Consider the following 19,978-nt stretch of genomic DNA (forward strand, 5'->3'; position numbering starts at 1 on the left):
GCAGGGGTTGCTATTATTTTCTCTCAGTCCACTAGAGTGAGCGTACTGTCTGTAGATGAAGTAGTATCTGGACGACTTCTCATGGTTAAAGCCAGACTCAGTGATCATGTTTTTATTTTTATTAATGTGTATGCCCCAAACAGAGGTGCAGAAAGAGGTGAGCTGTTTGTGAGGCTGGAGCAGTTACTGCAGTCCCTACCTTCAGACGGCACTGTTGTGTTGGGGGGGGATTGGAACTGCACCTTGGACTTTGTTAATGACAGAAACGGTGAAGAGCCTCATCCTCAGTCCGCTCAGACTTTGGCCACGGTTCTATCTGGTTTTAATTTAGTTGATGTTTGGAGGGAAAAACACCCTTCTGTCAGACAGTACTCCTGGGTCAGGGTTTTTGAAGGGGGTGTGTATGCGGCCCGTTTGGACCGTTTTTATGTTTCTGATGGTGCTCGGAATATGATCAGTCAGTCCACCATTCAGCCCACCTCTTTCTCTGATCATCATTTATGTACTGTGGTCTTTTCTGTTGCTCCTCAGACCTATGGCAGCCCAATGTGGTATTTTAATAAGACACTTTTAGCAGACAAATCATTTTGTGATCTTTTTAAACTGTTTTGGGGAGAGTGGGTCTGTAAAAAAGGTGATTATGTGAACCTTCTGCAATGGTGGGAAGTGGGGAAGGCCCAAATTAAAAACTTTTGTCAGGACTTCACCGCCTATTCCACCTCCAAACTGAGGGCGGCAGTGAGTAAACTGGAACAGGATATCTCTACAATACATGACAGCTTGATTCTACAGAATTCACTGGATCTACGGACGGATCTTTCAGCTAAGTTACAGGAACTGAGTGTCATTTTAAAGGAGAAGGCAAAGGGAGCTCTGGTACGGTCCAGGTTCATGTCGGTGCGGGACATGGATGCTCCTACTGCCTTCTTTTTTAATCTGGAGAAGTCTTCTCATCCACACAAGTCTTTGGTGTCTGTCCGTAAAGCAGACGGAACCATCACGGCAGACCCAGTGGAGGTGAAGAGACTGGCTGTGGATTTTTATACCGAACTGTACACTGCAGGTGCTCGGGATCAGCAGTGCTCCGCGACCCTGCTCGAGGATCTCCCTCAACTTGATGAGCACCACAAGCAGGACCTGGATGCAACTTTAACGTTTGAGGAGCTCACCGCAGCTGTCACTCAGCTGTCGTCTGGGAGAGCACCTGGAATCGACGGTCTGCCGGTGGACTTCTACAAGGCTTTCTGGGGGATCCTTGGGAAGGACTTGTACGAGGTTCTGCTGGCCGGCCTTGATGCTGAGGTGCTCCCAAGTAGCTGTCAGCGCGCCGTTTTATCCCTCATCCCAAAAAAGGGAGACCTCTGCCTTTTAAAAAACTGGAGACCCGTTTCACTGCTTTGTTCAGACTACAAGATACTCTCCCGCTGTATTGCAAAAAGACTCAAAGGTGTTTTAAGTACGATTGTTCATGAGGACCAGTCTTACTGTGTGCCTCGACGCTGCATCTACGACAATCTGTTTTTAATCAGAGACTTGTATGACTATGCGAAAATGTTTCATTTGGAGTTTGGCTTTTTATCCCTGGACCAAGAAAAAGCATTTGATCGTGTAGATCACGATTATCTTTTTACAGTTTTACATGCTTTTGGTTTTGGTGATGTTTTTATGTCTTGGGTAAAACTGCTCTACTCAGGGGCCTCGTGTCTGATTAAGGCGGGAGGGGGTTTGAGTATTCCTGTGCCTGTCAGTAGGGGGATACGGCAGGGCTGTCCTTTGTCTGGGCAGCTCTACGCACTTGCAGTGGAACCCCTTCTGATTTTAATTAGAAAGAGACTCTCAGGTTTGAATATTATGAACATTTTATATAAAGTCTCTGCCTATGCAGACGACATAACAGTAATTGTTAAAAATGACCAGGATATTATGTCCCTGCAAGACACTTTAAATGTTTACAGTAAGGCCACCTCTGCCAAACTTAACTGGGACAAAACTGAGGCTTTGTGGTGTGGCTCTCAGAGTCGCAACAGTATGTTGCCATCACTCCTGGGGGGGATTCGGTGGAGCAGGCACGGAGTTAAGTTTTTAGGGGTTTGGCTGGGCACTGACGCAGCAATAGCAATGAACTGGGAAGGTGTTGTGGAGAAAGTTCGTGCCAGGTTGTCTTCATGGTCCTGGATGCTCCCCCAGTTATCGTACAGGGGTCGAGTGTTGGTCGTGAACAACCTCGTTGCGTCAGCTTTGTGGCACAGGTTCACTGTTCTGAACCCACCCAGACGACTGATCGACGAAATCCAGAAAATACTTGTGAACTTCTTCTGGTCGGGACAACACTGGCTCAGAGCAGCGGTCCTGTCTCTGCCTGTGCAGGAGGGGGGACAGGGACTTATTGACATCCGGTCCAGAATCGCAACCTTGCGGTTGCTGTACGGAGGAGAGCGGGGCTGGAAGGTCGTGGCCGGTGCTCTTTTGCGGCGCGCTGGTGGTCTGGGGCTGGACCGACACCTGTTCTCCCTTTTGCAGGAAGGGGTGGATTTGACGGAGCTGACTCCATTTTACACAGCAGCGCTGGAGGCATGGCACCTGTTCTCTTTTTCAAGGAACAATTCCACGGAGCCTTCAGCCTGGATCTTCGAGGAGCCACTGTTCCACAACGCCTCTTTTCCTTCATTGCAACTGGTCTCAGGAGCTTTGAGGACTGCCCTGCTGGAAAGCGGACTTGTTAAGGTTCGTGACCTGCGGAGGGGTGGAGACTGGGTGCCTGCGGAGCGGTTGGCTGAGATGGTCGGTCTGAGGTCGGTGCGGTTAGCTCAGCAGCTGCTGGACCGGCTGAGGACTGACCTCTCTGCTGCTGCCTGTGAGTACCTGCACTCCACCCCTGTGGAACAACATCTGAATCAGCAGGTCACGTTCCCCGAGCTGGTGATGGACATGAACCGGGAGGAATGGCAAGAGGGGCAGGGGACACTCCTGTCTTTAGACACCCCTTCTCTTGGGATTTTTAGTGTTCTACACAAGCGGACCCTGTACCAGGCCTGTGTCAAGACAATCCATCTCCGCAGCCTTAGGGACGTGAAGGAGTCTGGGTGGGCCGAGGTTGTTTCGACTGATGCTTCCCCTAAACGTAGCTGGCGGTCCCTGTACAAACGACCCATCGAGAAGAGGGTGGGTGACCTCCAGTGGAGGATTGTGCATGGGATTATAGCCACAAACAGACACGTGGCACGGATTGATCCCGCACTTGGGGACGGCTGTCCTTTCTGTGGTGAGACCGAGACCTTGTCTCACTTGTTCTTGCTGTGTGCCCGGCTACACCCCATCCTGGGTGTGGTTAAAGAGTGGGGCATGAAATTTTTAGGCTCTTTTACTGATTGTCTTTTCTTTTATGGTCCTGAGTACTCGGCTTCAAATAAGGACAGAGTAGTGATTTTAAATTTTCTATACGGTGCCGCGAAACTGGCCATCTGGTGCACCAGAAAAAACAAAATGGAAAATACTGGGGGTACTGACCCCGTCATGATGGTCAGGGGTTTGATTTTAAAGAGGCTCACTGTAGAGTACAGCTACTACTCTGTGACTGATAATGTGGACTGTTTCTTTGCTGTGTGGGGGACTAGGGGCTTGCTCTGTGAACCCGATGGACTGGATGGTTTCATAATGAATCTGTGACTGGATGGATCTATTTATTTATTTATTTTCTATTTTCTTTTTATTTCAGTTAATTGAGTCTTTGAACTTGGTTACTGTTTTCATTTGTAAATAATTTTGAATTAAAGGTGTGTTGAACGTCTCTCTCTCTCTTTCTATCTCTCTCTCTATCTCTCTCTCTCTCTCTTCTCTCTCTTGCTCTCTTCTCTCTCTTTCTCTCTCTCTCTCTCTCTCTTTCTCTCTTCTCTCTCTTTTTCTCTCTCTCTCTCTCTCTCTCTCTATCTCTCTCTCTCTTTCTTTCTCTCTTAATCTCTCTCTCTCTCTCTCTCACAATACATGCCAAAGAATCTACCATTCTCAACAGCAGATAACTTGCATCCAAATCCATTAATTTAATTTTCGTTTTAAATGATGCAATTATGAATAAATTAAGGTACATGCTAACGCCACATTTTTTATGCGTTGTTTTTCTGTTGCAACATTTTGACATCTGACCTACTTATTCAAATTATCTGCTAAACACATAAGACTTGGTATCTTTGCTCCTGGACTCCTTCTACAGTTGCAAAGCATCATTTATTTTAAAGCACTATCCTGAAGTCATAGTGTAGTTTCTGCAGTGCTGAGCCCAGAGTAGCCAAAGCAGAGGCTCTGTTCTTCCTATTACAGGTGAAGTAAAACTACTACTTAGAGTTTCTTTAATCCTAACATGCAACAGATACATTCTAATGCATGAGCATTGAATTTAAATTTTGCATTCCACCTTAAATATCACAGGAATTTCAGTCTTGCTCCCTATCTGAAAATATCACATAAGGATTCTCAAGCCTCAAAAAAGCTGCGTATTTTTGGATTATTTTCAGACTGCTAGGGTTAGGGTTAGGATTATGTATGTATATATATATAGTTTGATTGGCTTGTAATTGTTTATCGTTTCCGAGCTCTTGTGTTTCGCACACTGAATCCAAAGACCCCACAGACAGAACAGCTCAGTGTTTGGGTCAGGGAGGATGACACACAAGCCCCACTGGCTTTATTTGAAAAACGGGAGTATGAAGAAATTGGAAGAGTAGCACCATTACAGATAAGGTGTTAAACTACACCCTACCAGCAAGCGAAAAGAAATTCTTCAATCTGAACAGTGTTCCTCTCCCTCAGTAGCAAAGCAGTGGCTGGGTAAATAAAACATTCTTGGTGGGGTTTTGTTCCGAAGATTAAGCTTGACAAGTATACCGTTTAGTGTGTGAAATACTGGTGCCCCCTGCAGGCTGTTTTCCCACCTTGCGCCCAGTGATTCCGGGTCAGCTCTGGACCCACCGTGACCCTGAATTGGATAAGCACTTACAGACGAATGAATGATTAAATGTAAATAGTTTAAAGGAGTAGTCAATCATTTCTACTACCACCTGATACCTCCAGGTCAATATGTGTCCGTATAAAGGTTTCATAATGTGAGGAAAATTCACTGCGCAAAATTACTTCCTGCACTACCATATACTCAGTTTCCGAGCTAATTTCACAGTGACTTTTGAGCCGTTTCTAGCGATCCTGCTCGAATTCTCCATTCAGCTGCGACTGTATGCATATGCCGGGGTCTCCTCACTCACTTAACTGAGTTAATCAAACTTACACACTTCATAAATCATCTCTTTCAGTGGTCACTCAGCTTTATTGACTGGTGCCAGGGCTCTCTCCACCCCTTTGGCCTGGTGGTGGTGGTGGTGTGGGTGAGATGAATGGCCTTGGGGGCCGGCCAGGACACACCAGGGCACACCAAAGCCCACTAGAGCCCCCTCTGCCTAAAAAGAGCTGTAATCAGGCCTGAAGATATGAACTCTTTTGGGACCTTTTTCCAACTGAATATCCCACAAAATTCGGTTTTTATTCAAATATATCCAAAAAAAAAAAGGACATGAACCTGCCAGCTGTAACCTGACTGTATTCAGTGTAAATTCAACTGTAATGTGGCAACATTCACAATTTAGTTGCTGATTTTTACCCAGTTCTATCCCCGTTTTCATCATTTTGCACTGAATCTCCACCCGAACTGAACCGTGTTGTGCTACTTCACTTCCATTAATTTTTTCTTCACAAATTGATTTAATGCCAACAATACGACTGCAGTTGAGTTACATTATGCATCATTTAAATTATTTACAGTACGGTGGTAGAAGACAAGGAAAGAAATCTATAAAAAAAACTTGAAGTGGAATTTGAAGCCATCCCAATCTCAGCATTATTTAAGCAACAATGTTAAAACCTGACGTGGTCCCAGTAGAAATAGTCAGATTCATCTCAGACCAATATTTCAGGCTTCTCTAGAAGCACTGAGAATGAGGCCACGGTGCCTTGTTGCCTTTTTCCACCCCCAGAAAGACTGCTGCTACTGGTTTGATTGACCGTTTTGACGGGCCTGGACGCTGCCTTAAAAGCAGGGAGGCCGGGACAGTGTTCTGGAAGCTTTGTTAGAACTCAGTGCCCACTTCAATGCCCGCTCAATACCCGCTCAATGCCCCTATTGTGCCCCGGTGAGAGGCCGGGGCTGGGTCCGGCTGGTTCTGGAAATTGACCCATTCAGAGACGGCCACAAAAGGGAGTTTGTGAACCTTCAGAACCTCAACGACATGGCACATTCAGAGAACACTGTACGGTGAAAACACACTCGCCTGTGAATACACACACTCTCCGCTGAACACACACTCTCAGCTTAACACACACTCTCCACTGGCTACACACTCCATGGTAAAGCGCCCCACTGCTCTAATCGTTTGGAGTATTTTGATAATACGTTCACACACACACACACACACACACACACACACTCATTGGATATGATAAGTGGATCCGTGTCCATTAGTCTGTACGGGAAGACCCGAGATCCTATTATGTTAATCATGTCTGAAGTTAACGCTGAGTAAGCACGAACTTTTTACCTCTCACTCTTTGATTTCTGCCTCACTTTGGGCTGACTCGACATAAAACCACCTCCAAGGTCAATATGCATTTATACAACACACACACACACACACACACACACACATTTGTTAGGGATCTCTTTGAAGGGTTTTGAAGGAACAGGACGGAAAGAGTGAAAGTCTTAGTGTAAAAGCACAATTGATGAGACATTTCCGAGAGAGAGAGAGAGAGAGAGAGAAAGCCCTACATCAGTCAGAGGGAATTGCTTGGAAATATGTGCGAAGTGATAAAAGCGGATTTAATTTTCCAAGCCTTGTTCCTGCTCCAGGGGAGGATTCTGTCATTTTCACTTCACAGTTATCTTGTTGTTTTTCTTTTTACCTCCATCCCTGTTAGGAGAGAGATTGCCGTTTTTCAGTTTGCATTAAACACATTCAGACACGGCCTTCAAAACAGTAAGTGACAGATAAGATGTCTATAAACTAAATAAAAAGAATTGAAAAGGATGAGCAGTTCAGATGTCAAATGTATATATTCATTCATTCATTATCTGTAACCCTTATCCAGTTCAGGGTCGCGGTGGGTCCAGAGCCTACCTGGAAACATTGGGCGCAAGGCGGGAATACACCCTGGAGGGGGCGCCAGTCCTTCACAGGGCAACACACACACTCACTTTTGAGTCACCAATCCACCTACCAACGTGTGTTTTTTTGGACTGTGGGAGGAAACCGGAGCACCCGGAGGAAACCCACGCGGACACAGGGAGAACACACCACACTCCTCACAGACAGTCACTCGGAGGAAACCCACGCGGACACAGGGAGAACACACCACACTCCTCACAGACAGCCACCCAGAGGAAACCCACGCAGACAGAGGGAGAACACACCACACTCCTCACAGACAGCCACCCAGAGGAAACCCACGCGGACACAGGGAGAACACACCACACTCCTCACAGACAATCACCCGGAGGAAACCCACGCAGACACAGGGAGAACACACCACACTCCTCACAGACAGTCACCCGGAGGAAACCCACGCAGACACAGGGAGAACACACCACACTCCTCACAGACAGTCACCCGGAGGAAACCCACGCAGACACAGAGAGAACACACCACACTCCTCACAGACAGTCACCCAGAGCGGGAATCGAACCCACAACCTCCAGGTCACTGGAGCTGTGTGACTGCAACACTACCTGCTGCACCACCGTGCCGCCCCAAATGTATATATTCCCCAATGTAAATGATCAATTACAACCTGTTTTAGTGAATTCAGCTGCTTTAAGGTGCTTTGTAGGAATAGAACGGGATGCTAACGCCATAGTGTACCTCTTTAATGAGCTCTCATAGGCTGTATTCCATCAGATCCTTACAGAGGTGTTCCAATATCTAATATCTTACAGTCTTCCCAAATGAGTAGAGACTAATTCTGCAGCAAAAAGCGCATACACTCTGTTAATAACCTGCATTTTTGAAGAAATGTTGCACAATCAATTGCTGACACACTTTTGGCCGTAGAGTGTCTACAGTGCGCCCACCGGGACTAAATAAGACCTTAGGAGTGAATGTTCTTCGCTGAATGTCTGCCCAGTTATTTGTAATGTCTGTTTCACAGCAAAGTACAAAAACACAGCTTTCTCCATTAAATAAATCAGAAGGGAATTTGAACATATTTTCTTGTGTAACATATTTACTGCTTGTTCTAAGCTTACGAAACCTCGTAGCATGTGTTTTGACTTCTTCTTTTTTTTTTTATTTCAATGCTTCACAGGCTTATGAGAGACACAGGCAGATTTCGAAAACAGCAGGTGTGGTCTCTTCCTCCACATTCTTGTCATTTTTGTTGTTCTCTGTGTATTCTGTCGCTCTGCTCTGTCTGTGGCGGATTTCCTGCTCCCTCAGAACAACAGGAAGTGACTGAGCCTTTGGTCTCACTACACCACATATGTGTCGAAGTCCAGTTTCCTGTAGCGTCTGCTTCAAATCTTCCACACCCTCACACAACCACTACCACACTCGGCTAAGAGCGTTCGTCACTGGATGTTTTTTCTCTTTTTTATTTGTTTATTTTTAAATCATACACTGAAGTGTTCTCAGTAATAATTTTAACTGTTTATTTTTTTAATACCTGCAAGGATAGAACTGTTTGGCTTTTTGTATAAGTATTGTCTTAGTATGAAGAGCAGGTGTTGCCTAAATAATGGCTTAGTCGTTTTCTTTACCCTGGAGTGTTCTCCTCCAAGTGTGTTGAGCTCTGATGACCTTGTGTTAGCAGTAATTTGAGAAGAGACAGTGGAAATGAAGAGCTTTTTCTTTAATATAGTAAGATATTTTAAACACAAACTCATTTCGTGGAGAGCGTTTGTGCAGCTGAGTGATGAACCTGTTTCTTCTTGGTTTGTCCTTGCTGCAGTAACATCCCATGAGAGTTTCAGTTTCTTAACAAACCAGTGTCTTAAAGCTTAGAGCAGTAGTCTGTTCTATAAACATCTCTATATAATTCATTTTAAATGCTAGAATGTTCACACACATTTAGAATGATTAAGGGAGTGTGGATGTTGTTTTATTTCCCATCAGTGTGTCTGTAATGCGCCTGGTTTTGTGTGTAGAGAGGATGCTCCTGTCTGAAGGTCAGCTGGAGTAGACACCAGGCTGAGAGGTCACCTGAGGCCAGGAGGAAGTGACCCATCAAAGAGAGAGAGCTGGGAAGGGAAAGCCCTGATTATACAGGGTGAACAGCTGCAGAAGGAAGTGTGTAAGGGACGTTAGGGGTGTGTGTGTGTGTGTGTGTGTGTTTTCCTCATTTCCAAATTGCTTCTTCAGTCTTTAATAGAGGAAGAAAATCCCAGCAGAATGACCTTGAAAGAGCAGGTGTTCTCCTGAGATTAGTCAGAGTGAGGAGCTGCAGGGATGTACATTCTCACTAATACTGATATTTGAATATATTTTGAAGGGTATTTGAAGGGTTAAAGGTAATGGGCTAACTCTGGAAATGACAGAGGAGGGGAGAGGATATTCAGTGTGGCGCGGTTTGTTTGGGAGTCACACTTAGCTGACGCCAGCTGAAGTGGTAAGACTAGTTAGCATTAAATGCTAATGCATGTTAATGGTAGCCAAGTATAGTAGCATAGCAGTTATATAAAGTTATATATGACACACTTTTATCTTAACACAAGGATTAGGTATACAAATACGTTTTTGTGTTACACATATTTTTGTGTCGTTTTATGGAAACAGTTGTGTAGTATTAAAAATGACAATTGTTATTTATTGTCAATGCTAGCTTCAAAATCGTTATTTTTAAATAAATCAAAACTCACACTTACATTTAGATACAATATTATCCCCAAAACCAGAACAAATTGATGCATGTTTTTTCAAGCACTTTTTCCTTAATGGAGCTCATAACGAATGCAATGACAAATAAATTCTTCTCGTTTGCCATTTTCTACTTAATTTTTAGGTTGTTGTTTTGTTGAATAAAATGAAAATTGTCATTTATACGATATGCCACAATTAGAATTTTGAATTACAATTATATGTTACACAAAAACAAGCTTTAAAACTTATTCGTACACATTTTTACAGTACTCGCGTTTGATTGATTAACCTTTAATATTTAATGGAGGTCCATAGCCTTGTTTAAAATACTGAACAAACCACTCACTCTCTAATATGGAGACTTCGCCTGTAAAATAGCAGCAGCGGCCATTTTGAAATGTGAATTTTGCAGTAACCTTTGTCCGTTTTAAGGCTCTATCTCTCCAGTGGAAAACTGAAGAACGCGAATTGAACACCTACTGCTGTGTAATGTTATACAGGAACAAACAAACAAACAAATAGCTCCTATACTGGCAGGTAAACAAAGCAGTAAACATAGCTCTGAAACCGTCATCTTTCTTTCTGTTGTGTGGAGTCTTTCTGTCTCTAGCGGGTTTAGAATAGTGGTGCAGCACCTTATCTCTGGACCACACAGGAAGCCTAAGCCTGTCGTCATGGCAACGTTCACACCAGGTGTTTACTGAGCCTTAGTTTGGTGGCTATTTCTGATGGCTGTAATTACCTGAACTGGCCGTTAGACGCCTCACACACACACACAATGTCTGTTTGCTGAATATCACTTTCTAGTTCTACAATTATGTTATATTCCATCTGCTTTGTTTGCCCTGTTTCACCCTGTTCTTCGGGACCCCCAAGGAGCAGGTGTCATTTGGGTGGTGGATCATTCTCAATGTTTCAGCGACACTGATGTGTTAAGGAGTTTTGTGCTGGTACAAGTGGATCAGACACAGCATTGCTGCTAGGGTTTTTAAACACTCTGTCCACTCTGTTAGACACACCTATCTCATTGGCCCCTCTTATAGATTTAAAGTCAGAGACAGTAACTTTAAAATCTGTTGCTGCACAGTTTGTGTTGGTTGTCCTCTAGTCCTTCATCAGTGGACGCAGGAAGCTGGAGGTTGTGGGTTCGATTCCCACTCCGGGTGACTGTCTGTGAGGAGTGTGGTGTGTTCTCCCTGTGTCTGTGTGGGTTTCCTCCGGGTGACTGTCTGTGAGGAGTGTGGTGTGTTCTCCCAGTGTCTGTGTGGGTTTCCTCCGGGTGACTGTCTGTGAGGAGTGTGGTGTGTTCTCCCTGTGTCTGAGTGGGTTTCCTCCGGGTGACTGTCTGTGAGGAGTGTGGTGTGTTCTCCCTGTGTCTGCGTGGGTTTCCTCTGGGTGACTGTCTGTGAGGAGTGTGGTGTGTTCTCCCTGTGTCTGTGTGGGTTTCCTCCGGGTGACTGTCTGTGAGGAGTGTGGTGTGTTCTCCCTGTGTCTGTGTGGGTTTCCTCCGGGTGACTGTCTGTGAGGAGTGTGGTGTGTTCTCCCTGTGTCTGTGTGGGTTTCCTCCGGGTGACTGTCTGTGAGGAGTGTGGTGTGTTCTCCCTGTGTCTGCGTGGGTTTCCTCCGGGTGACTGTCTGTGAGGAGTGTGGTGTGTTCTCCCTGTGTCTGTGTGGGTTTCCTCCGGGTGACTGTCTGTGAGGAGTGTGGTGTGTTTTCTCTGTGTCCGCGTGGGTTTCCTCTGGGTGCTCCGGATTCCTCCCACAGTCCAAAAACACACGTTGGTAGGTGGATTGGCGACTCAAGTGTCCATAGGTGTGAGTGTGTGAGTGAATGTGTGTCTGTGTGGCCCTGTGAAGGACTGGCGCCCCCTCCAGGGTGTATTCCCGCCTTATGCCCAATGATTCCAGGTAGGCTCTGGACCCATCGCGACCCTTACAGTGTTACAGATAATGAATGAATTAATGTTTCTTTGGGAGGGAAATAAACGTGTAGTGCGCTATGCAAGGTGCAGATAGGAAACCTTTTTTGCTTGCACATTTTTATTATAGTATCTCTGTAGGGAAGATATCAAGGAGAGCTTTGGCATTGGACAGAGAAGTCTTCACAAAGTGTGGGTACAGTTTAAGGGGCTTGACTCCTGGTTATTTTAAGCTGCGGAAAGAGAGAGAGAAAAGAGGCATAAGCTGAGTGTAGAAATGTGTAAAAGCCCAGCTTTTCTCCATCTGTTCAGAATCCCTTCATCCACCACTCATTCACACACACAGCCACAGTAGAATGTGCTCTTTCTTCTGTTTCTGGCTTTAGAAGAGAGGGGTTAGGGACTGGGAGAGAGTTTGTGCGAGTGTGTGTTTTGCTTCTATCTGTTCAAGTAGGACATTGCATTTGGTTCATTGTGTCCATATCACAGTATTCATTCATTCATACATTCATCGTCTGAAACCCCTTACCAAAGTTCAGGGTCGCGGTGGGTCCGGAGCCAACCCGGAATTAATGGCTGCAAGGAAGGAACTCACCCTGGAGGGGGCATATCACAATTTTATTTTACCCGTATATATTTGGATATTTTAAATATTTTATCCGGGGCGGCATGGTGGCGCAGTCACACAGCTCCAGGGGCCTGGAGGTTGTGGGTTCGATTCCCGCTCCGGGTGACTGTCTGTGAGGAGTGTGGTGTGTTCTCCCAGTGTCTGCGTGGGTTTCCTCTGGGTGACTGTCTGTGAGGAGTGTGGTGTGTTCTCCCTGTGTCTGTGTGGGTTTCCTCCGGGTGACTGTCTGTGAGGAGTGTGGTGTGTTCTCCCTGTGTCTGTGTGGGTTTCCTCCGGGTGACTGTCTCTGAGGTGTGTGGTGTGGTGTGGTGTGTTCTCTCTGTGTCTGCGTGGGTTTCCTCCGGGTGCTCCGGTTTCCTCCCACAGTCCAAAAACACACGTTGGTAGGTGGATTGGTGACTCAAAAGTGTCCGTAGGTGTGTGAGTGAATGTGTGTGTGTGTCTGTTACCCTGTGAAGGATTAGCGCCCCCTCCAGGGTGTATTCCCGCCTTGCGCCCAATGATTCCAGGTAGGCTCTGGACCAACCGCGACCCTGAACTGGATAAGGGTTACAGATAATGAATGAATGAATTAAATATTTTATCCATTGTGACTTGTTCAAGAGTAGCTTCGACATTTGTTTAAAAGTTTAAAAGGTGGTGTCAGTCAAAGCTTTTTTCTTTGGTTTTAGAAGTGTGTAATTAATATTTAAAGCAGGTAAGAGAGTCGTGGTTTTGGAGTTGGGAAGCTGACAGGTGGAAATGACACTGCACTGTATTTATCCAGCACTGAATATGGGTCTATGTTTACTAGACCCCCAACCCCCATCTCTCTCTCTCTCTCTCTCTCTCTCCCTCTCTCTGACAGATCATTATTTTGCAAGTGCTGGGGGCCTAGGCTGTGTAATAAGCGTACTCTGAGGTTTTGTTTGGCCAGATGTCAGAGAGATATACTGTAATACCACTTTATTTCCATGTATGTGTCTAACACCTTTCCCACACTTGTTTTTATATACATCAGGTTTTTTCTAGTCAAGAATATTTAAATATGTAAATGTAATAACGTGTCCAAAAGGTGTTATAAGTATCGTTATTATTTCAACCTTATTAAGGTTGCCCAATGGGGAACTTCATTAAGGAAATGTTTTTCGGCTTTCGCCTTTAAAAAATGTAATGAAACACTTTGTTGATCCTAAAACAGCATATGGTTGGTCTTTTTAGAACTGTTCAGAACTGTTTCAGCACAAAGTGGTGGAGTATTGTTTGTGTGTGTGTGTGTGTGTGTGTGTGTGTGTGTGTGTGTGTGTGTGTGTGTGTGTGTGTGTGTGTGTGTGATGATGATGTCACTCTTTGCTATTAGACTGATTTATGATTAATAGCGTTTAATGACAAGGTCATGAGAACACACATGTGGCTTCTGTGTCTCTCAGTGTTTTCTGTTTGTGAAAAGAGAACTGGTGCTGAGAAGCTGAATGACTGAATAAATACAGCTTTATTAGCATTAACGCTCTCATAAGAAAATCTGTCCACTCTCATGACCGTCTTGGCACCATCCCCAGGCAAGTATTTCCACTCAGGGAGAGACTGTTAAACCAAAAACTCAAATCCACAGTGATTTATCTAAAACGAATTTGAAATCGCTGGTAAAATATGAGAAACGTTACGGGTGTTTTATCCACTCTGCCTGTTCATATCTACACAGTGATGGAGGGATTTACCAGGAAGCTGATTGGCTTTTACCGGAGGGTGGTACTTTCCCAGTAAACAGATGTTAAGCGCTAGGAGACTTCCCGTAAATTTTTAACCAGTGAACTCCTCTTTAATGTTTCTCTTAACACAGCCTTTATCTCTTCTGTTTGTTGCTCAGGCTCTGCAGAAACTGGCCAATCAGTATCTAAAGAGGGACTGGCCTGGCATCAAACCGGACGACCAGCGAACAGACTACAGGTCACTTCCTCCACGTTTATTTGGATTATGTATGGTAACATCTTGTAGGTTTTAACTTAACCTGTGTCCACCTCTGGCCAAAGCACACGTGTTGGAGATTTTCTCAACTTTGTTCACACTGTAGTTTGGATGATATTGTTTCATGTCACCAAGTGACCAAATCTAATATGAGCGCTCAGACAGTGCTTTTGCTTGCCCCCCCCCCCCCCCCCCCCCATCGTAGCACATGAAACCTAGGTCCAAGTTCGTAGATCAGAGCCAAATTAGAATCAAATTAGTCACAGTGTGAAGTTAGATTTCATGTCATTTTTTGACTGCAGAAGCAAACTGTCCCGCTGAAACTCAACATGCCAAAAGACGGAACATGGGTTTGAGATGCCTGTCTAAAACAGGATTTAATTGATGATCATCCTCTGGAGGGAACAAACTCAACCCCAACAAAACACAACTTCTTATTGTTCTCTTGAACTCTCTAGGGACCCCATGGATTACAGACTTTCTGTTCTAATGTTTGAGAAGTTGCTTTTTAAAATGTGTGTTGATGACAGTGTGTGTCGTGTGTGTGTCCAACAGGAATGTGTATGGAGTGTGGAGGGCGTATCTAGAAGGCACAGTTCAGGTGACACAGTCTCGACTGTTTGTATGTGAAAACTACAAGAACGAAATTTCAGACCCTGCCAAAACTGTACGGCTTTACAAGGAGCAGCAGCTCAAGAAGGTACAATTTATTGTGTGTGTGTTTGTGTGTGTCAGAATGTGAAATGTCCACTGCAGATATGATAGTTCATACTCAGAAGCTAATATTACCTCTGTTCTCTGTTCTCGTTCTCCATTCTGCCCGTTCTGCTCTGTCCCCTGTCACTATTGTGTACCCTCTCTTCTGCACCTCTGTGATACTGCCCCCTGTGGCCATTTGATATAGTGCATCGAGCAGCTGGGCCGGATCCAGGCTGAACTACAGGACTCTGTGAAGGACCTGGCCAAGTCCAAAAAGAAGTACTTTGAGCTGGAGCAGATGGCCCAGGCTGTGCGGGAGAAGGCAGACATCGAAACCAAGTAGGTACCTCTCCAGCTGCTAAAGCACTAAAGCTAATGGCCTCTGCACATTCACTGCCAGCTCACGAACCTGCCCTTTAGAGTTACCCTGCTTATCGCACGATTAGAAACCACCTGGAAATAAGTTTAAATCCTCATTCTGATAGGTTCTTCTTGGTCGTGTATATAAGGGACTTCAGAGTAACATCACTGTCCTCCACACTTCAGATCCTGCTACTATAAATGTAAATGTACTTTGTGTTTTCACCAGAAAATGGAAAGCCTGTGAGCTTCATTGAGGCTTCAGCTTCTTACATTCAGTCTCTGTCCAGAGAGCGCTCCCTCTAAAGCAGCTTATTTGTAGGATGCAGAATTTGTTAAAGATTCTCCACTGGCAGTTCTCACCCTCAAGAGTCATTTGCACAAACACCAGAGTTTGAGCTGGCGAGCAGCAAGAGTATTGATCTGGCCCTGATTCTAGACCTATATTTTATGCCTGGCAGAGAACTGAGGGGGAGGAGCTGGAGAGAAGGAGAAAGTGGGAGATCATTATCCTCTACTACCTTTACCCCTTACTCATCAGATCAGATACAGCTTTTTTTTTGTCTCAGTTTGGAGATAATTTTAATCCTGACTTTAGAGCTTTATTTGTTTGTCCCAACAATTCATGTGTCGTTCAATTTCAAATTTCAAATTGTCTTATATATTCATAATGTTTTGTTGTCTGTGAGGAGTGTGGTGTGTTCTCTCTGTGTCTGCGTGGGTTTCCTCTGGGTGACTGTCTGTGAGGAGTTGGTGTGTTCTCCCTGTGTCTGTGTGGGTTTCCTCCGGGTGACTGTCTGTGAGGAGTTAGTGTGTTCTCCCTGTGTCTGCGTGGGTTTCCTCCGGGTGACTGTCTGTGAGGAGTTGGTGTGTTCTCCCTGTGTCTGTGTGGGTTTCCTCCGGGTGCTCCGGTTTCCTCCCACAGTCCAAAAACACACGTTGGTAGGTGGATTGGCGACTCAAAAGTGTCTGTAGGTGTGAGTGAATGTGTGAGTGTGTATCACCCTGTAAAGGACTGGCGCCCCCTCCAGGGTGTATTCCTGCCTTGCGCCCAATAATTCCAGGTAGGCTCTGGACCCACCGCGACCCCTGAATTGGATAAGGGTTACAGATAATGAATAAATATTTTGTAGTTTCTCATAACACAACAGCAAGCAACCTCAGATAAAAAAAGACAGTTGAGGTATTATTGCCTTCCTCCTTTAACTGATGTTGTCATGCACTAAGCCCTGCGTTAGCTTTTGTCCTAATTAGAATCAGACTGGAAGAGAATATTCTCAGTTAATATACAGTTAAGTCTAACTCCACCAAGCTTCCTCAAGGCAGAAAGGGCTTCATTGTGAGTGACATGTGGATGTGAAAGCCCATAGTGTGACCTCACAAAAAAACACTAGCCCACCACTTTCTCAGGAAAGGCCTTTCGCTGTAAAAAGCGGACGTTTCCCAGCCTTAACTAGACACCTTTTGTTCTAGTGTTCTAATGCTTTTCCTTCCTTTCACCAGTCAGCAAGCGGTCTGATCTGGATTTGATTTAGTACATCACGCCTCCAGGCAGAAGAAAATTCATGACCCTTCCTCTTCCTTCAATGTGAAAGGTGTTAATCTGGGCTTAATCTGACTTCTAATACCTGTTACTTCCTCCAGCGGAATACTGGTTAATCTGAGTTGATTTATATATATATATATATATATATATATATATATATATGTGTGTGTGTTTGTGTGTTTGTGTGTGTGTGTGTGTGTGTATAGTATGAGAAATCATGCTAGGCTTTATTTTTCAAAGGCGCCATATAGCATTGATCACAATATGTTTTTACGTTACAAAATGGATATTACCATATATGTTATTGTTTTACCATTTTTTAAACCCAGTAACCTAAATGTATTCATCTAAGTGGAAAAGGTGAAGTCAGGCACTGCTTCTTTTCAAACATCACAACGACACAAACTGCCCCACTCTGTTGTGACTGTTAATGTAACAAAACAGACACTCACATTGTCAGACACTATGCTGAGGAATAGGGGGTGAATTAAGGCCTTCCTACTCAGATAAAAGGCACCAGCAAAACAATAGAGGCACATTCTTGATAAGTGGTAACAGCTAAAATGGTGTAATAAAAAATATATTCCTATAAATGACTACATGATCTGCAGTTTGTGTATTTATTATACACTGTTTATTGTTGTTTAGAGGTTTTTCTGGATTTGTTTTAGATATTTACTCAAGAGGAGCATACTGTGATATCATTTATCACATAAAAGTAACATATCATCACAGCTTGAGAGGAATGTAGTCAGGGGAGCTTGGTTTCTCCCTGAATTTTCCAAGAAACACAGGACAGAGATCTTTAAACTGTCTTAAGCTGGATTTGATCTTATAAAGGATGTGTTTATAAAGTGTTTGTGAGAGTTGATTAAAGGCTAAGCACCACTTAATGGACCTCCATGAATATTTCACATTATTTTAGTTATTGACAGATATAAGTATGAATTAAAATGAAAATCATGCTTAATTTGCTTTAAAACTGACGGAAAAACCCGAGCTCGCTACGGAAATTCTTGAACGCAACTGTGACGTCACTGATGGACAACAGTACACTATAAACCTCCGTAATGCAGCTACGTAGCCGAGTATAATCTGAGCCGCCGAGTTTAGCAAGTCAAGCTAACGTTAACTAACACCAACTAAAACAGGCGAAGTGAGTGTCCTTACCCTGTTTACCTCCATGTTACAGAGGCTCTTGAACACCTTTCGTTGGTGTCCTTACATGCCCATATTGTTGGAAAAGCGCCAGTGAAATGAGCTACAGATAACGGAGTGAGCGGATGGTCCTTTCCAAAGTGCCCGTTTAAAGTTGAGAAATTTAGTCCATTTTCTGGATATTTTGGGGTCTTTGGGCCATTTGTGCACAGATGTCCCACTGTACATTGAATGATTGCAGCCAAAAACAACACACCTTTTCGTCATTTTGCATTAAATTAAGTGCAGCTTCTAGAGTTGTTGTCCACCATCTACGTCACAGGCAAGACGCCTATTAGAGTTTCCCAACACCGTTGGGGGGGGGGGGGACCAACGGTCTTTTAAACCTTATTCCTTCGATTAGTAAGAAATAACATGTTTTCTGACTATCAATAAACACAAGTTAGGAACTCAAACTCCACTGTATTTATTTGTTTGACACTTTCATAGAGCTGCTGCTTAGCCTTTAATGTGTGCTGTGTGTTCTGCAGGTCAAAGCTGGGGCTGTTTCAGTCCAGGATTAGTTTACAGAAGGCCAGCGTCAAGGTGAGATCCATCAAAATGAGCACCACTTCATATCCAAGGTGTGAAAATGCAAGCATCAGTTTCAAAGTGGCGATACAGTAGCCTGTCTGTAACCATAGCTGTTGAGATAGATGCAGAGGACACAAGAATTTGGGGCACATACAAATATGACTTACTGTAATTGTTTGTTTGTTTGTTTTTTTGTCAGATGTATTCAGGATTACGTTCAGGATTTTGATCCATTTAAGTGCATCACTGATATTAATAGACAACAGTCGATAATGTGTTCACATTTTTTGGCCAAGATTCTCAGGCTGTTGCCAAATTCAAATGCATCCGAATCTGAATTCAGTTCACAGAGTCCTTGCTAATAATCTGATGAGTTGAATTGAGTGTGTTTAATGAGGTGGATTGTTGAACTCCACATTGCTGTGGCCTTTGGGTTGTTATGGACTGTTGCTAATAAATATATATTTCTTTGTTTCAGTTGAAAGCGAAGAGAAGTGACTGTAACTCTAAAGCCACTCACGCTCGGAACGAGTACCTGCTCACACTCGCTGCCGCTAATGCTCATCATGACCGCTACTACCACACTGACCTCTCCAACTGCATCAAGGTCAGTTTAACACACAAACTTTGCCTCTTTTTATATCGCACACTTAGACCATTTCTTCCTGTTACTGTCTTTAGGACCGATACATGTAAACAGCATTTGTTTAAACAGACTGCCCTGTGCCAGTCAGTATGTGTAGGCTGAAACATACACAAAAAAATCTTATATAAATGTTCAAAATAGAAATGAGGCTATGTTTCAAACGGCAAAAAAAAATGGTGGTGTATTTCACAGACAGTGATATCACTCTTTTAATCAGCTTCTGCGCTAACTTCTGCTCAACTGAGCTGATGTCACATATACGATCATTCACCACAGAAAACAGTGTCCAAGAGACGTGTGTGTGATCAGACTCCCAGCTGTGATCACACTTATGCATCACCATCACTATTATCATCATCATCTTCACACATACACACCCACACCCACACACAAACATTCGTTCTCACTGTGATGAAACCTTACATCAGAAGCAACCCCTCCTTCCCCTGTGTCTCTGTGTATCCTCTCTCTGTCTTTTTCTCATATGAAATTAGACGTAGACACATACTGTCATCCGAAATATAATACCTCCTGTACTCTGCATATCATACAGAGAGTTTTTTTTGGTGAATAATATAAAACATTGTTCCAAAAGTAATAAAACTGTTGTTTTCT

At 44.1% G+C, this 19,978-nt stretch overlaps 1 protein-coding gene across 4 annotated transcripts in view; it reads left to right on the forward strand.

The window, feature by feature from the left end:
- The window catches only part of LOC136709609 (F-BAR and double SH3 domains protein 2), a 98,737-nt gene that overhangs the window by 47,423 nt on the left and 31,336 nt on the right, over window positions 1–19,978 (forward strand). For all 4 annotated transcript variants that reach the window (XM_066684978.1, XM_066684979.1, XM_066684980.1 and 1 more), the window contains 5 exons: window positions 14,284–14,363; window positions 14,937–15,081; window positions 15,286–15,419; window positions 18,675–18,729; window positions 19,196–19,324. In XM_066684978.1, coding sequence (XP_066541075.1) covers window positions 14,284–14,363; window positions 14,937–15,081; window positions 15,286–15,419; window positions 18,675–18,729; window positions 19,196–19,324 — 543 coding nt within the window. The remainder of the gene's footprint in view (window positions 1–14,283; window positions 14,364–14,936; window positions 15,082–15,285; window positions 15,420–18,674; window positions 18,730–19,195; window positions 19,325–19,978) is intronic.

Source organism: Hoplias malabaricus, chromosome 11 (genome assembly GCF_029633855.1).
Source record: "Hoplias malabaricus isolate fHopMal1 chromosome 11, fHopMal1.hap1, whole genome shotgun sequence".
NCBI classification, from domain to species: Eukaryota; Metazoa; Chordata; class Actinopteri; order Characiformes; family Erythrinidae; genus Hoplias; species Hoplias malabaricus.